This window comes from Talpa europaea, assembly GCF_964194135.1.
Source record: "Talpa europaea genome assembly, chromosome: 5".
Taxonomy (NCBI): domain Eukaryota; kingdom Metazoa; phylum Chordata; class Mammalia; order Eulipotyphla; family Talpidae; genus Talpa; species Talpa europaea.
The window spans coordinates 130,901,960-130,920,766 of NC_140071.1; the positions used below are offsets into that span (position 1 = coordinate 130,901,960).

Sequence of the window (18,807 nt, forward strand, 5' to 3'; positions counted from 1 at the left end):
GCCTGCATCATGGACATCTGTCTGCAGGACCACAACAGGGCAATGCAAAATCTGAGTCATCAGAGAAAGACTTGAGAGTCTTCATTCAAGTCTACTTCTTGGCGGTTCGGAGTAGATAATTTAGAGAGATCTTCAACACTAAGAACAAAAATTCAAAATGGGTCTGGTCAACCTTTAGATAATGAGAAGGCAAAACTCATCATGATCACTCGTGCCCTAGACTGTGTGATGAGTGGAGATTGTATGTTATCATCGGGCTAGAGCTGAGGATCTTCATTGAGTCTTCTCTTGGAGTCAACAGTCATAGGATTCCCTTAGATGGACCTTGAGGGCATTTCGTGGGGCAAGACTGTGCATCCTTATTATTTTTGTTCTAGGAATTAAGGATTCAGATGTGGACAAACAGATACAATTTCTGTCCCCATGTGACTTATGTGTAAGGAGAATGCAGACGGTCAGCAAGTAGATAAGTCTCAGCACCAAGTAGATCATCAACATAGATTGTATGCTCAGTGCCCGTTGTGCAGTGAAGAATGATGAACAGGGAAGGGAGCTGTGTAGAGGCCATGGGCAGGGATGGTGGTGATAGTGGACGGCAGACTTCAAGGATGTAATGGAGTGTGCCAGGTGGGTATTTGGGGGAAGAACTTTCCAGCTGGATGAACAGCAAATTCTGAGGCTTTGAGCTGGGGGTTATGCCACATCTGTTTGAGGAACAGCAAAGTGTGGGTGATCTCAGAAGCTGCAATCAGGTCCCCTAGGTAAGTGGCAATGGGGGAAATGAGACCCTGGAGGGTCTTGCCTGCATCAATGGGAGGTTGGCTTTTCTTCTGAGATGTGGTGCCATCTGAGGTTTGACAAATCGAGATAAAGAGCTTACTATGCGCTTGTTTAAAAACAAAGCAAAAAAAACAAAACGAAACAAAACACTACCATGGAACTCCAGCACCTCTAATCTAATGTTCGTAATATCTTTATATAACTAAACGCATTTCTTTATCTCACCATCAGTGACCAAAACCAGAAATTGAACTGTGTGGTGCTGAAGAGGTTTAGAGTTCTGTTTTAAATCATTAGCTTTATTTAAGGGTCTTCAGGATAACAGGGCATGGAGATAATAACCACATTAAGATGTGACTTTCTTGTTCTAGTTCTCTGGCCAATAACCACATAAAAGCACTCCCGAGGGATGTCTTCAGTGATTTAGACTCCCTGATTGAACTGTAAGTAATGAAAATTAAGTGTATGTGTGCTTGTCATTGTGCCCCAGTTAATTGTGCCTTTATGTCCCCTCTCCCTCTTTATGGCATTTTTTTTATGTTGGAGCTAAAAATCTATGACCAAAAAACAGGGAAACAGCAGATAGTCTGTATTGTGTTGGAATTTGCCATTTTAGAATGGCATACAGCACGAATGCTACTGAGTGTGTCCATCTGCTTAAGCTTCTCACGTTTGCACTTCTTACTGGAGGTAGTTTAATGAGATTGTCAAGGTCAGTGGTGTTTGTGAAAACTGCCTTCCTCGAATGTCCCATTTTTGCTCTGAGAACCTGTGTTGGGTGGCGTCCTTCTGGCGTCCCTCCCCCATTAGCAGCATGACTTGGTGACAGTTTCAAGAGGGCTTGGAGAGATGGTGCCGTGTCATCTTTGAGAACTCTATGTCACACACTTGATATCATGGGCAATGAAGACTGTTAAATAAACTGGTAATACATACAAGATGCAAAATGTATTAAATATAAATATTTTGAAAAATTCCACTTGGAGGTTATTAAATATATCAAGATGTTAATAGAGCTTGAGTTTCCTATTATTGCAGAAACATGTCAGACATGTCTGTTTCTCTGTGTATGTGTGTTTTGTTTTTGTTTTTTAGAGATTTAAGGGGCAATAAATTTGAATGTGATTGCAAAGCCAAGTGGTTGTATCTGTGGTTGAAGATGACAAATTCCACTGTCTCCGATGTGCTATGTATTGGGCCACCAGAATATCAGGAAAAGAAGCTGAATGATGTGATCAGCTTTGACTATGAATGTACAACGACAGGTATTCAGATGTTCCATCCCCGAGAGCGACATTAGAGTAATCTTTTTGTTTTTCTTTTGGACTGTCAACAGGAAGTGGGAAAAATGGGTATAAAAGTTTTCCATCAAAATTGTCTTAGAGAAATTGCTAGCATTCTACATGAACTAAGTCGATGTGGTAAGAAAAATAGCTCAACAGGTTTTTTTACTGAGATAATGTAGTTTTACAATATAGGTGTATAGGTTCACAAGTCTTCAGATATATATTGCCACACCCACCACTGAGGTATTCATAAACCTCCCCTTCTCTACCCCCTCCGGTAACCTCAATTCTGCTATCAGATTTCTAGGATTTGTTTGTTTAGTTTTGATGGTTCCTTTGTTTTGTTTCTCTTTATTGCAATAACTCAACAAGTTCAAAGGATTTTGTTAAATGCACTGATTATAATTGTGACTGCTTTTCTTGACAAAATTCAAATTTCTTTGAAGCTTTATTTATTTATTAAAAATTTATTTATTGGCCTTCCTGGTCATGCAAGGGGTTAAGCACCACACTATGAAGCATTCCGCAGCCTCTTCAGCATGAGTTCGATCCCCGGCTGGCCAGGGAGAAACCCACATGGCACGGCAGACCTCTCTGTCTTGCCTGCTGCTCCCCTCAGCAGTGTATTTCAGTCAGTCTGCCTGTTCTGTTCCCCACTCTGTCTATGGTGGATCCTCTCATCCCCCGCACCTCTGGCCTGTACCCCAGTTCTTGTATGCATAAATAAATAAATTTTTTAAATTTTTTTTATTTTTTAAATATTTATTTATGCATACAAGAACTGGGGTACAGGCCAGAGGTGTGGGGGGAGGTGAGCAAATTCACAAGAGACATATTGGGGAACACAACATGCAGTTCTACTGAAATACACTGCTGAGGGGAGCAGCGGGCGAGACAGGAGAGGTCTGCTACGCTGTGTGGGTCAGCTCCCTGTGGGGATGAACTCAGGCACAGTGGCTGGTGATAGCTTGATAGCGCTGAGACTTTAACCCCTGAGCCACCAGGGAGGCCCCCAAAATTTATTTTTTAAGTCAGAGGATAAGCTAGCAAATTGGGAGCAAGAATATTCCCCATCGGTCTGTTTCATGGAAAGCGGGTGTGGAGAGGCCTAGATTGCTGCTTTCTTGCTTCCTATTCTCTGGAGAGAATAACACGAAGTTTATTGAAAATGCAACCAGTAAATCTACAAATCACTTTTGTAGCTTGTGTCAAAAGAGATAACGAAGCAAGCTCTAAGCAATGACAAAGTACAAATATAAGTTAACTAGTTTTCAAACAAATTCACATTGAGGGAAAAATGTAAAGGTTTGATTTAGCCTCCCAGGGCCAGTCTCTAGGTTTCAGTTTATACATTTTTCAGGATATAAGATAAAGTTAAATTCCTAACTGCCTTAACCATCACATCTTATAGAGGACAGGTGAATATCTCCCTATGAAAAGCTTCAATGGAATGTGTCATGTCCAAAGCGAGATTTTAAAGTAGAGAAGATCAATCCACAGCCTGAAGCCTGTTTACCAGACTTACAAAAATAAACATTTAGGCTGGGAGTTGATATCTACAAAGCCTCCAGGCATATTTGTAGGAGCAGCAGGAATGAGAACTCAGAAAATAGTTACAGAAATGGAAGAAACAAAAAAAAAAACCCTACCAAGAGCAAAATGTCACATTTGTCAGTCCTACTGCTGCCATCCAAACAGATAAATAAACGCTCACAAAGTAAAAATGATTTCTAGATACCTTTGTAAATAGGGACTCCACAAATCCTGTTCTTTTCTCATAGAAACCTGAAAACTTATGGAAATGCCCTTGTCTCTAGTCGTTGAAGGGGGCTTACTCGCCTGTGTAATTGGCAGGTGCCCTTTTGCCAGCCAATGCCACCAGGGGTTATTTATTATATGGTGGAAGCTGCAGTAAATCAGAGGTCATAATCAATGGCATTTACACCAGAAGATGGCATTCAGGGCCGGCTGGCATGAAATGCTCAACTAGAGTTGGCTGGGGCTCCTCTCTGCCTCTTCTCCAGAGTTTCTAGAAAGTTCACTAAACGGCAAGGTGAAGTAAGTGGCTTTCCTGTTGTTCTAGTCACACCTGGCCATGGCATGTATTGCTGATCTTTGAAAGAAGGGACATGGACTGTGGAGAACCTTCAGAACTGGGAATAGTTTATATGAAAAAACATGGTTTCTGAACTTTGAGCTTTGGGGGTGATTATGAAGATGATCTGGGCATGTATGTAATATGTATTTATTTAGATTTAACCTATAGCATATGTAATGTATATTTGACTTTGCTAATGAGTTTCCTACTAAACTTTAGAAGGTCAGCTCTCCTCCCTGGGAACAGGGAGATGATCCTTCTGTTTTTCCTATTGTTTCATCCCTTTAAGACTCATGAACGGAGTAGCTCTTGCTGACGATTTCTCCTTTCATCAATGAATGGCACCACCAAGTTGTGACCCCATCCCCACCTTGTAAGGACTAGGTCAATAAATTGTGAGTTTAGGGGGCTCCTGTCTTCTCAGATCAAGCCTCGTGTTCTGGTGCTTTCTGGAAGGTGGGGAGGAACAAAGTGAAGATGGATGGAAGGTGGAGAGACCTGTCACTGTTATCACATCCTCACTACAGATTTGGGAAGAAGCATGTTTCCTGAGTATTGCTTTCCTCTGAGCTCAGACTGTCAGAAAAGGAGAGTCAGGAGCTGTCTCATCCTGTTCTTCCCAGGGAGAAGGTACTGGTGCCGTTCTGTTCCTGGCACAGAGGTGTAATTAACACCACCAAGCCACCGCTGGGCTGTTTCAGCTCTCTAGATTAATCACAGTCCTTCCATAACCCTCTGCTTCAAGTCTATTTTTAACCACCTCCGAAATCCCTGTTACCTACTCATGATTCCTTGTGTTAGGTGGATAATTCACTAAATTCCTTAGAGGGAGCGAAGTTTGCATCCTAATTGTCCTGTTAGCTTCCCTATTTCAGGGCTGATGAAAATGCAAAGAGAAATAATGCATTAATGTGCAGTTTCTCTCCCAATAGGATCGGCATCATGTATAATTTATTTTCTGCAAGTGCTATAAATAGATATGTAAAAATCTGTTGATTCCAGCGGGAGCAAGGCCTAAATTGCAAGAGTCCCACTGACATCATGAACTTAATCCAATGTGAATGGAAGTGGCAGAGCTTTCTGCCGAGAAAGCCATTAATACTTTAACACTAGTAAATTGATGTCATAGCAATATGTGTATTCTTCGAGATCTTTCCACAGTGAATGTGCTTTTAACGTTTGAGAAAGATAAATTAAGTTGGGGATGGGAGAAGATATTTAAATTCCTGAATTCCCTCCTCCCATACACACAAACACATCAATTATTTAATTTCATCCTCTTCCATTCCTCCGCCTTCTCCTCCTCCTCTTTTTGGGAGGGGGGCTGGAGGGTGAGCAGAGGGGATTCCTATTAAGAATTAGATTTATAGTTCAGATGATTTAATAGCCTGTGTTGTTCCAAGTTGTCGGTATAGGAAAATATGAAATCAGCATTTGGGGAGAAATAAGTGAAAATACTTTCATGAAAGCCTCGATTTGCAAAATGCTCTCTATTCTGGCAGCTTTTCCATTCTGGGATTCTTTATTAAATCCCATACTTTTTGGTCTGCACTTTAAATGACCTGTAGGGTTTTTTTTGTTTTTTTTTTTTTTTCTTTTCTAGCAATGCTCATGTTGCTGAGACTTAAGAGTGTAGTCGGGGACTCACCAGAACAGACATCCCTCTCAGGAGTGTCTGGAACCTTCGGCAGACTTGGATTAGACACATGTAACGGGAAGGTTTCTAGCCACTTGGTTGTAATCGAAAGAATGCAGCTGTATTCTGAGTCCTGCGGAAGTCAGACAGCACTGACAGCTACCACCCCCCTTTCCTCAGTGACCCGCGCTGAACAGAAACCAGCCGAGCCTGGTGGAGCCCACAGTGCTTTCCAGCTTCACCAGAGGCTCGGCCAGTGCCACAGGGAGGCCGGGCATTTTCTGTGTTAGCCTTTGAGTGAGCGATGCTGGTATTTGGGGGAGTTGATAGCCATTCTGTCTTCCCAAGCCTTTGTCCCAGCAATTCTTAGAGCCATTCTGTCTTCCCAAGCCTTTGTCCCAGCAACTTACTACTGTGAATGTTGTATGTATAAAGCATGGAGGGATCGCCATGGGTGGGGCTCTGTGCAAACTCAGACCTGCACTCTTATCAGCCTCCACAGCAACCTTAGGAAATAGTCCTCACTCTCATTTTACTGATGAGTTGCCTGAAGCTTAAATTTCTTGCCAAGGTCACAGAGCTCCAGTTGTAAGGAGGATCTTGAAGCCCAGCCTCTCTTATTTCAGAGTCCAAGCTCCTCAGGATGCCTTCTCCTTTCCAGGTGGGGATAGGTGTAGCCAGTGTCCCCACTCTCCCTGAGCACGTCTCCCTGTTGGGGTGTGCAGGCAGCCTCCTCTTTGCTTTTCCCTCTTCTTGTTGTACCTTCATGCATCATCTCCCAACCTCTGCCCCCCACAATCTCAGAGTGGACCAGGGGGCATGCAGCCAACCCTCCCACACTCAGGAAGCCAGCAAGCATTTATTAAGCACCCATGGTATACTCAGGATGAAGAGAGGGACACCTGCAAAAATTAACGTGTACCTAGCACTCACTTTGCTCTAGACACCATTCTGAGAGTGTGAGTCCTAATATGTGATAAGGAAACTAAGGCAGAGAGAGGTTGAGTAACTTCCCCAAGATCACTCAGCAAGAAGGCAATCACAGCTCTGGCATCTTACCTTAGATGTCATTGAAATAGACACTCTTCGAAGAGTGTCCTGTGTTGGTTAGGACAGAGGAGGTAGCCTGTTCTTCCTCAGACCTCAATTCCATATTTATCAAGCACCTACTGTGTGCTAAGCCCTGAGATAGGCTCTCTACCGGGTCTGTCCCTGTCATCAAAACTGAGACTCGCAGGCTTCAACCCAAGGGAGGGGGTCCTGTGTAATGTAGGGAATGAATTCACCAGAGATTGCTAGGTGTAGTTGAACCAGCCAGGGTTTAAGTAGAAATTAATGCGAGAGGGAGCCAGTGCAGGCAGGAGAGTGTAGCCCGGCTCCTCAAAGAGGGTAGGAGGAGGTACTTAAAGGTAAGTCCACAGGCCAGGAGGAAGAGCTCAGGAGCACAGCTGGCTGTGGATCGGGCTACGCCTGGGCATGCACAGACGTGGGCTCTCACCCTCCCCCCAAGGGTACTGTGAGGTGATCATTAGTGAGGATCTGATATCTGATGCTCACAGTCAGTGTGAGGGCCAAGTTGCCTGACAGGGCTCCCCAGTCCAGGGGTCAGTTCCCCTGTTCAAAGAGGACTGAGGGCAACACATTCTGCTGGCTCTCAATTTCTTTCATCTCTGCTGCCTCAGGCAGTACTGTTATCCCATAATGTGGTCAAGTAAACTAAGGTCTCGCAAGGGGACGTGCCCAGCCCATGGTCTCGGTGTAGGCAGTGGTGTTGGGTAGTCTGAGTCCCCACACAGTGCTGCTTCCAGTGCCCCCTCAGTGCCCCCTGCCCCTCAGCTGTCCTTCCACGCCTGCTCCACACCCCCAACCTCAACTCTTAGCTGCTCTCACCTCCTGCCTCTATTCCTGTGCCCTGTCCAACTTTACTCCCTGCTGCGTGGCGGGCCCGTTACTCCCTTTCTTTTTTTTTTCTTTTTTAAGATTGATTGATTTATTTATTTATACAAGCACTGGGTACAGTCAGAAGCGCGGGAGGGCGAGAGAATTCACCAGAGCCAGAGCGGGGAGCAGAGCAGGCAGAAGGACCGAAGGACACTGCTGAGGGGAGCAGCGGGCGGCAGGAGAGGTCTGCGCGCCATGTGGGACCCTCCTCCTGTGGCCGGGGAGCAACCGGGGATCGAACCGGCGCTGCAGAGGCTGCGGGCAGCTTCACAACCCAGCACTCAGCTGCTGCGCCACCGGGGAGGCCCCCGTTATTCCCTTTCTAATTTGACATTAGAAAGGCTTCCAAGTCAGGGGTAGTTCTTGAGAGGCTGCCATGGGTTTGCACCGTTAGAGGCTCTGAGGACCCAGGCCTGACTTGGGGAAGCCTCTGGTCAGGAACCCTGGGTTCCCTCAGCCACGTGTGCTGTGGCTGAGAACTCACTGTCTCTGGGCTTCGGCTCCGGCCTCTGTGAAGTGGCTCAGAGCTCTGTGATTTCTCCCTTTTCTCCAAATCTGGCTCTGTTGTCACTTTTGGAGATCCAGTGGCAGTAAAGACTAAGACTTAAGCCAGTGCCTAATTGGAGTCTAGCAAGTTAGGAAAGTCTGTGGATGGGAGACATCAGGGAAGGCTTCACGGGGGAGGTGGGACTTGAGCAAGTGTGGGTATGGATTGGTTGGGGAAGACATGGAGAAATCCTGGATTTTCCCATAGGAATGACTTTCCTTTGCCAGTGTCTACTATCACTTTACCCCGGATGCATTTAGGCCCCCAAGGAGCTACCCATGTCACCACATCCCTAGCCAAAGAAATTACCAACCTTAATCTTTATAAGTTTTTAACACACTTTCTTCATTGGTTCCCTGGCCCCCAACTTACCAACTAGTCTTGCATCTAAGGTACACTCACCCTCTTCCAAGGTAAAATTGTATGTTCCATGGTAAAATTGTATGCTCCCTACTGAGCTTACTGTAGTGGGTCAGTTCAGGGAGCAACATGCATGCAGAGAACTGACTTCCCGCTGAGTGGAAGGTCAGCTCTGTCTCCACTAGACCAGAGTCTGTGTCTGCAAGTCCAGTCGATGTCCCTTCACTGCTCGTGAAGCGGGGGCACCATCAGATCCCAGCCACAGCCGCTGTCCAGGACCCAGTAAGCCCCCTAAGTCACTGCACCGCGCCTGGCCTTTTCCCCTCTAACAAGACCAGACCAGAGGGTTTGCTTTTGTTTCTGGGTGTGTGGTGTGCTGTGTGGGGCGTTTTCTTGCAGTCTTGAAGCTGTGCAGTGATGCTTGCCCCGCGGGTATCATCGATGCTAAAGGATTCTTTTGTCACGGATGGTGCGGGCAGCGCCACAGCCAGCAGGACCAGCAGGCTCCCTTCCTCCCAGGCTGTGGTGAGGCCAGAAACACACCATCTGCCCAACTAACCTGACCACACGCCTTCCTTCCCAAGGTGATCGCTGTGAGTTTCAGGAATGTTCTGCAGCATCCTCTCTGTCTTTTTGAAATCTTTCCAAATTTGAGATCCTTTAGCCACATTTGGGAGCTGTTTATAGAGAGGCTGTATTGGAAGCTGCGCCTTCTGTGTGACAGTCCCACATCAGCCAGACCCCTTACCCAACCCTGCAGGGTGAACACACTGTGTGCATTGCCCCCTCCTTCCCAGCCCTGTTGGAACAGACGATCTGAAGGATAGAAGGGTAAGTTGTCACTAATCCCCCCACGTGATCTCATGGATCTCTCTGTTTAAACACCCGTTCCCAGATTTTGTCGTCCATCAGACCTTGCCCTACCAGTCGGTGTCAGTGGACACGTTCAACTCCAAGAACGACGTGTACGTGGCCATCGCCCAGCCCAGCATGGAGAACTGCATGGTGCTGCAGTGGGACCACATCGAGATGAACTTCCGCAGCTACGACAACATCACAGGTGTGCGGGGCTCCCCTTGTTCGGTGTGGCTCCAGCTCCTGGGAGCAGAAACGGTCTGTGTTTGGCTCTCTGACTTGGTTAGAGTTGGGGAGTAATAGCCCCCCAGTGTTACTCTGCCTGTAGGTGAGGATGGAAGCCCCCTGCTCCAGCCCACCCTCATGTCTTGGATTTTTTTCTCAACTTGGCCAGTTATCGGGGAAGACAGAACCCTCAGGTGACGACCCTGTTTGTGTTGGCCGTCCTTTTGGAAGGGAGAGGGGCCTGGGGGACCTGTGTGTGTTGGGGCATTTTCCAGAAGTCACGGGACAATCCCCTGGTCCTGAGCAGTCATGGCAGCCTAAGGTTGCACCCACTTTACAGGATTCCTTTGACTTCTGTTAAGCTGATTGTTGACTAATATGCTAACTCATGCGCATACATGCACACGCCAGCAGACACACACGTGCACACGCACAGACACGCACACACATGCTCTATGGCTTGTTCTCACTGCCCTCTTGCCAGGTCGTGGTGAGAGTGATCACTCTCCTTTTTACTACGTTTTCCCCTAGATATTTTCTCTGTGCAAGCCCAAATATGGGTCTTCCTGTTCAATTGCCCACGGAAAAGCAACTTTGCAAGAAAAGTGCACGTTTTCTTTTAGATTCACCTTAAACTTTGAGATGGTTCCCTCATCTAGTTATCTGCTTCTCTATTTTATTTTTTTTCTAATTTTTTCCCATTTTATTTTGCAATTCTTCAAACATCAAAAACATCTGAAGGAATTGTACACTGAACATTTTATATGCACCCTCTGGGCTCACTGTTTACATGTTGCTGAGTTCACGTTATCTCTATCTGGTCATCCCTATGCTTAGCTATTGGTCTGTCTCGTGTGTGTGTGTGTGTGTGTGTGTGTGTGTGTGTGTGTCTCCAATAGCTCTGTCTTTTTCCCTTTCCACACCTTTCCCTTAGGAAGTGGCTGCTGCCTTGTGCTTGCTAGCAAGCAGCCCCATCTCCTTGTCTTCCCTGAGTTTAGAGTCTCCTAGTCAGAACAGTCCCTCAGGGAAGTCTCCCCCACCTCTCTGACCAGCACTGAGAAAATTATCTCTTAAATAAAGTCTGCTTCTTTTTCCTCCTTCCCATCACCATCCTCTGCCCCTTACCCTCCCTCTTAGCCTCAGAAGCCTCACTTTCCTTTTTCAGTTTCTGTAAGTACTTTGTTGTGTGGAGTCTTGGCTGTGTCAGCGCCCATCACTGCGCTCTTCTAGTAAGCACCTGTGAAATTGGAGTAAGTGGCTCCCGGGCTCAGGTGTTGGGGGTCAGGCTTCATCAATGCTCCTTTTGGCTCTGTCAGAAGATCTGGGTCTTAGCCCTACCGAGGGCCGCTGTCTGCTGGCTTTTACATAAGTAGATAAAGTCCAAATAGTCTTTGCAAGACCTCATTTGTCAAATGTGATAGCCATCCTGACTACGGCAGCGCCACCCCGGCTGTCCCCGTGAGCGGATTTCCTTCCCGTGGAGTCAGAGCAGCATTTTGCGGGTGCAGCCAGGAGCATCTCTAGGTAGGATTTCCAGTCGGGGAGGCTCCTAAGAACCTCTCAAAGTGGCTTTGGAGCAGGTGCAGGGGTGTGGGGAGGCAGGGAGCGTGCGGCCTCACCCCTGGGGAGCAGGGCTGCTAATGGGTCTCATCTGGCAGCGCCTGGAGGGCTGAGCCCATGCTCGATGCTCGAAGAGGCCATTTCAGGGGAGCTGAGCTGCTGCCGGCCCATCTGGCCTCCCAGTGCTGAGCTCAGGTTCCTGGGAGCAGCCCGGGCTCAAGTGCAGACTCAGCACAGGGCTCCAGGTGAGCCAGTCAGGGAAGCCGGTGTGGCCTGTGGACTTCAACCGGCCTGTAAAGGGCGGTGAGAGGATTGAGGACTCTCTGCCTGTTCTTTTGTGTTTCCTGCCTCCCAAGAGACTACAACTGGTGACATTCCCAGGTTCGTGTGGCCAGTGGTTCGTTCAATCATTCACAAAGATTCTTGAGCATTTACACTGAGCCAGGCTAGGGCCATGGCAGTGTATATGCCAGATTAAAACCTCCAACCTCAAGGATTTTATAATGGGAGGGAGAGACAATGAAAAGGACAATTGTACTAGTAGTGTAAGAGCAGACAGTAGCCTGCTGGCAAGAGAAAGGGAGGCAGGGGAGCAAGATTTGAAGTGTCGGGGGTGAGAAGAGTGAGCTTTATAGTGTTGAGTAAAGGCCTCTTTAGTAAGGTGTCATTTGAGTTAGACCTGTGGAAGGTGAGGAGTTCCCAGACAGGGGAACAGAGAATGCAAAGGTCTGGAGTCAGAGGGTATTGTTATTGTTTGGGGTATGCAACGCTGGTTTGATTTGAGCAAATGATCCTGCGGGAGTGGCGGGAGCTAGTGAGAGAGGTGAGAAGGGCTGATCGTGGGGGGCCTTGCTAGGCCTATGAAGACTTCGGGTTTTTCTTGGGTGCTCTGCAAAGCCGTGAGTTGAGGGCTGTAGCGGTCAGAGGGGTGCATGGAAGATCCAGGTTCTTGGCTGTGCTGGTGCAGAGTAGTCTGGGTGGGGGTGATACAATGGCATAGGAAGAGCAACTAGTTCAGGGGGAGTTGCTCCTGGAAAGCCAGGACCCTGCGGAGCCCTCAGGGAAGTGGTCTGTGGGGTGGATGTGCTGGGGGCCGAGGCTGGACCTTGCTGATTTCCAGGGATTCTTCAGCCCTTAGTCCCCTTATCTGTACTTTCGGACAGGTGGGCAACCCTGACACGAAGCCCACCTGCATCCTCTCCACATGACTACGGTGGTGTGTAGTTAGGTAAGGAGCACAGCACCTGCTGGTTTTGGATAAAACTGGCTCCAGATCTTTCTAGTTGTGACTTTGGCCAGTTTAGTTCATTTCATCTGTAAAATAGGGATTTTGTGAATTCTCATTTTAACTGTAAAATGGAATAATTCCATGGGAAATGAATGGAATAATATGGACAACACTTAGCACAGTGCCCAGCTAAAAGTAAATCCTCTGTGAATATTGGGATGTCAGTGGGGGACAAAAATAGATATTTGATTACCATTCCTTGCTACCATTAAGGAAAGCCACCAGCTTTTTAGCTTATGAAATCACATCGAATCTACACATCAAGTTTCCAACATATCCCACCAAATACATATTGCTCATTTCCTGTCACTTATTGATTTATGATCACACCTCACAATTCAGCCATCTCCTTTGCTTTTATTTCTTCCTCCAGGCTCAAATGAAGCCTCCTCCAGGAAGCACTCCTTGATGGTCTGATTAGAATGAAGTATCTGTCTTTTTTGTTCCCTTAGTACATGAATTTCCATTAAATACAAGTGACATTCATTGCCATCTTTTCACTCTAAGTAAGGCAACTAACATTTGTGTGCTTAGTGATTTATAAGTCTTTTCTCACATAAACCACATGACAACCTCATAACATTTATACTTACTGTCTCCATTTTGCAGTAAAAGTAAAACAGGAGCTGTCCTCCTTAACCCATAAACCCTAACAAACTCTTGGACTTCAATTAAAAACCTCTTTACGACTTTCACAAGTACAAGGATGCAGGGACCAGCAGAGAGTGGCCTGTGGGAGGCAGAGGATGAACGGGGTTGCAGAAGTAGTGTGGATTGCTCTGGAATTTAGCCTGGTCTGAAGGAAAGCCCTGTAGGACACACACACCGGCAGACATCAATGGATCCCAACCCAGAACCACTTGCCTTGAACCAGACCAAGGTAGATGCCATCCCTTATAAGGCTGTATCGACCTCGTTTGTCATCTTCTTTGATAACAACAAGGGCTGGCAGAATTTTCCAATTCTTGCCAGCCAGACAGAGGCTCTAGTGCCCCCTTCTGTGGCCCCAGTGAACTCTAGTCGTCCATCTGTCTTAAAGGGAGTGAAGGAAGCCCACGGTCATGTTCATCTCTCTCCTTTACATCTCTTCTCGCTCTTCTGTTTTGTTTGCTTTTAATTTCTGCACACTAAGTATGGTTCAGCCTCTTTTCTCTCTTCTGCACATGCACACACACGTGTACACACACACACACTAATCTCTTCTGTTAATGACAGCTCCACGGATTACAAGTGTTTTGAGGACAGAGATTTTTACAGAGCATCTGTAAGGAAGGAATTCTTCCTCCATAACCCTGGGCTGAGACAGGCAGACCTGCAGGGCATGCTGGGCAGTAGGGAGTCATCATCAGGGCTTCAGGAAGGGCACAGGAGCATGTGCTCTCAGTTAGTGTTGGCAGGGTGGATGTCAGTGAACTTTTCGAGGAGCTGTTTGATAGTTTTACCCTGGAAACCTTTAAAATGTCCCAATGTATGCCCCAGCAAGAACACTGCCAGATGATTTTTCCAAACAAAAAGATCTCTCTACTGGGAAGCACATTCATTACTTGCAATAATGAAAAACTAGAAGTAGCTGCAATGTCCAGCAATAGGGGATCAGTTCAATGACATGGTGCGTCTGTGCACTGGAAGGCAGTTGATGTTTGGACAATGCTCGGGTGGGGTTGCAAACCCCCACAAAGTTGAAAATCCATAATTGAACTTTACACTCCCCAAAAGTCATCTCTTGGTATCTGCAGGGGATGGCTTTTAGGACTCCTAAAAGCCAATGAGTTCCTGTATACTCAATTCCCGTATACTCAGTTCCCATATACTCAGCCCTCAGTACTTGCAAATTCCATATCCACAGATTCAACCAGCTGACAACCGTGGAAGTGGAACCTGTGGATATGGAGGGCCCATAGTATTTATTGAAAGCAATCCTCATATAAGTAGACCCGTGTCTAAGAGAACCCTCAAAGTTCAAACTCATGTTGTTCAAGGTCAACTTTACTGTATAGTATTAAAAAATCAAATTGTAGAAGACGCAAGAACACGGGAAAATATTCACAATGGTAAAGCGAAAAAAAGTAGCTTATTAAAAAAACCTATGTATACTGTAAACCCAAATCTATTTTCAAAAGAGCACATTTGGATATGTGCATATAAAAGATTGAAGAAACATGGTATCAAGTTCAGCATTTGCAGTGAAAGTGATTTTGATTTTTTTTTTCCTTTGTTTTTTCTGGTACTTTGGTGGTGGAGTATAGAATGGGGTCAGATTACCTGGATTTGAACACATACTGGTTGTGCACCTTGTATTAGCTGTATTCTTTTTGGCTGTTTCACTTTTCTTATAAAATGGAATTGAAATGATAGTGACAGTAATAGTACCTGCCTTGCCTGATTTTGCAAGGATTCAATGAACAAATACATGTTAGATGCCTAGTATAGTGTTCTGCATAGTATTCGCTTTGTGTGACCATCACTATTTTCAAAATTTGCTTTGCTGAACATTTAAGACTTTTATACTTAGGGGAAAAAGGTAACTGTTGTTTTCAGCAAAGGAGAGGGGCCAGGTAATTGTAAGAAGGGCAAAACAGTGGTAGAGAAAAGTAAATACCATTCTAGAAACTACCTATCTACCCCCAAAGTTAATACTAAGGACAGAAATTGGGTAATTATTCTTATAACTTACAAACCAAATTCACTTCGGTCCAGATTGTCTAGAAAATTAAGGGAAAGCAGTAACTTTTAATTGAATGACCTACGTAGAGGGTGTGTACCCTGAGACATGGGTGGCTCTAGTGCTCGCAGACTGGAATGGGGAGGTTGGGGCTGGGGGGGGAGGGGCAGGGGTTGGTGTGCAGAGTGGGAGAGGACTCAAGGAGGTGGCTGGGGCAGGAGAGTGTCAACTGAGAATGATCCCCCTTTCTGGAAAAGTTCTAATTTTCTGACTTTGTGATAGATTATTCTGCAGGCGTCTGTGCAGTGCTTGCTAGGGCCAGTCACGAAAGGGGGCAGATAGGTCTTTCAGTTGTCGGGACAATTGCTTCAATTATCCAATCACGATGCCTGCTCAGGATGGACCGCTCCCTGCGTGTGGGCACTCTGGGCCGCAAACACTGGCCAGAAGGTTCTCATTTAGTCTTTATAGCAGCCCTGGAAGTCAGGGCTGGCAGCATCTCAGTCTCATTCTGTAATCACATTGCTCATCCCACACTTCGGACAGTGACTGGCCGCATATACAACGGTAGTCCCCACATTTATACAGAGATCCAGTCTAGTATAATGGATACTTGCTGACCTTGGCACAAGGATGAAATTGCCCAATAACACATTCATTTCTCAGAGCATCACTAAGATGAGGTGCAGACTTGGGTTTACTAGCACAGAGTCAGGAAGCTTCCAAGCCGTAGGGCTGTGTTTGAACCCTGGGCACCAGGTTGAGGGTTGCAAGCTATGACACTATGTGTTTCTGCCTCTGCTTCCTCTGGCTCTGGAAACCAAGCGAGGTCATATGTCTTCAAGAGTCCTCATGCTTTCCCCTTCCCGCCTCTGAGTGCCTATTCCTTCCTTTCTACCCTCCAGAGAAGATGCCCATGTAACTGCCACATTCTGCCCTGTGGCATTTGGAAACACCTTTGCATGTTAATGAATGTCCTGAGTAGGGCACCTGCCCCCAAAGACGCCAGGTGACCCGCTCACCTATTTCTATGGTGGTTCATTGGAAAAGAAAATTAAAATTGAATTGTGGGAAATTATACATAACGTGAAACTTGCCATCTGTAGTGGCAGGAAGTCCACTGTGAGGTTTTCTGATCCAGAAGACCAGGTAAAGGAGGAGTCCTGGAGTCCTCGGTGGCTTTTGCAGGCGTCTGTTGGCTGGCAGGCCTCCCAGCCCCCAGCAACTCTTCACTCTGTCTGGGCTCTCCGGCCTTCTCTTGCGTTCTCTCTGCTTCTCTCGTGGTTCTTCCACTGGTGTCCCCGTGATGCCACCCTTATAAGCCCAGTCGAATCCCATCTACCTATGCCCACACCCTACTCCAGGTGCCCGCCATCAGGCATGCATTCAGGACCACAGGGATCCATCATCTATCCTGATGGCGGGAGGGCAGAAAAGCCTGATATCATTTACTTATCCTACACCATCTGAACCATTTTTCAGGGTACCATTCAGTAGGGTTAAGTACCTTTATATTGTGGGGTGTCCAGTCTCTGGAACTCTTTCATCTTGCAAGACTGAAACTCTGCCCCCATTAAATTACAGCTTCCCCTTCTCCCCTTCTCCCAAATCCAGGCAGCACTGTCCATGACTGATCGCTCCTGATGCTTCCTATAAATGGAGTCCTACACTGTCTTTTTTGTGCCTTGGTTGTCTCTCATAATGTCCTCGACATTTGTGTTGTAGCATGTATCAGAATTTCCTTTCATCGCTGCACACAATTCCATTGTGCATATGTCCATGTTTATTCATTGTCCTTCGACTGAGACGTGGGTGGCTTCCACCTTTAGGCTTTTGTGCATGGATGTGACTCTTACAAATATCTCTCTGAGACTCTGCCTTTAATACTTTTGGGTAGAGACCCAGAAGTGGACCTGCTGGATCCTGTGGAAATACCAGGTTTCATTTTTCGATGCACCACCATACTGTTTTCCACAGCCAACGCCCCATTTTACGTTTCTCCCTAGCATCCACCCCGGGCTCCCACGACACTGTGGAAGCACAATTCCCTGTGGCTGCCCTAACTCCTCTCCTTTCTTCGGGGCGCAGGTCAGTCCATCGTGGGCTGCAAGGCCGTCCTCATCGACGACCAGGTCTTCGTGGTGGTGGCCCAGCTCTTCGGGGGCTCCCACATTTACAGGTACGACGAGAGCTGGGCCAAGTTTGTCAAGTTCCAAGATATAGAAGTCTCTCGCATTTCCAAGCCCAACGACATCGAGCTGTTTCAGATTGAGGACGAGACATTCTTCGTCATCGCGGACAGCTCCAAGGCGGGGCTGTCCACGGTGTACAAGTGGAACAGCAAAGGCTTCTACTCCTACCAGTCCCTGCACGAGTGGTTCCGGGACACGGACGCGGAGTTCGTGGACATCGACGGCAAGTCGCACCTGATCCTGTCCAGCCGCTCCCAGGTGCCCATCATCCTGCAGTGGAACAAGAGCTCTAAGAAGTTTGTCCCCCACAGCGACATCCCCAACATGGAGGATGTGCTGGCCGTGAAGAGCTTTCGGATGCAGAACGCGCTCTATCTGTCCCTCACCCGCTTCATCGGCGACTCACGGGTGATGATGTGGAATAGTAAGCAGTTCGTGGAGGTCCAGGCCCTTCCCTCCCGGGGGGCCATGACCCTCCAGCCTTTTTCTTTTAAAGAGAATCACTACCTGGCCCTGGGGAGTGACTACACATTCTCCCAGATCTACCAGTGGGATAAAGAGAAGCAGCTGTTCAAAAAGTTTAAGGAGATCTACGTGCAGGCACCTCGCTCCTTCACGGCTGTGTCCACCGACAGGAGAGATTTCTTTTTTGCATCTAGTTTCAAAGGGAAAACAAAGATTTTTGAACACATAGTTGTTGACTTAAGTTTGTGAAGGTGTGGTGGGTGAATTGAAAGGACGCGTAGCACTTTCATGAGACGTGAAAGTAGACATCAGGCAGGGCCCGGGGTGGGGAAGGAGGTTCAGAGCACTAAAATTTGGGGGGAAAAAAAAAGTGCACTGGGGAAATAGTTAGGCATTTTCAAACTTTTAGAAGTCACCTTTTAATCAGGGATTGCATTTATTGGCTAACTGCATGACATGTCCATTCTGCCACTTAAAAAGACATCGTAAAGCCTGTCATTCCTGGGAAAAGAGTACAGCATTAACTCTCGCCATCTAGGAAAATGATGTGCTTTTTGTTCTTTTTTTTTTTTAATGAAGAAGGAGAAAAATCGGCTAAGAGGGGACAGCTCTTATAATGAAATAATAATAATAATAAAATGACCAAAACAAATGGTGGGCCCTTCTCATTCCATTTTAGCTATCTTTTTGGTAAGAACGCTTAACACCAAAGTCCGTTGAAAAGATTTGCTGATGATTAGCTTAAAAATCGGATAACACTCAGCGATGCTATTTTGAGCCATCCCAGCCTTTCTGAATCTCCTGGCAGAGTAGAAGCTGGTGTGATTGGCTCACACAGATGTCCATCACAAGTCTGTTCATAAAACAATGTCTGACGTTGCTCCCTCTGTCCCAGAGAAAATGATCTGCTGA

At 46.6% G+C, this 18,807-nt stretch overlaps 1 protein-coding gene across 1 annotated transcript in view; it reads left to right on the forward strand.

Moving 5' to 3' along the window:
* LGI2 (leucine rich repeat LGI family member 2) overlaps positions 1-18,144 on the forward strand; it is a gene marked incomplete at its 3' end in the record, with an annotated part of 28,723 nt that extends 10,579 nt beyond the window's left edge. Inside the window, exons 5-8 of the mRNA XM_084234047.1 lie at positions 1,152-1,223; positions 1,876-2,045; positions 9,544-9,708; positions 17,327-18,144. Coding sequence (XP_084090173.1) covers positions 1,152-1,223; positions 1,876-2,045; positions 9,544-9,708; positions 17,327-18,144 — 1,225 coding nt within the window. The remainder of the gene's footprint in view (positions 1-1,151; positions 1,224-1,875; positions 2,046-9,543; positions 9,709-17,326) is intronic.
* Between the last annotated feature and the right edge of the window lie 663 nt (positions 18,145-18,807).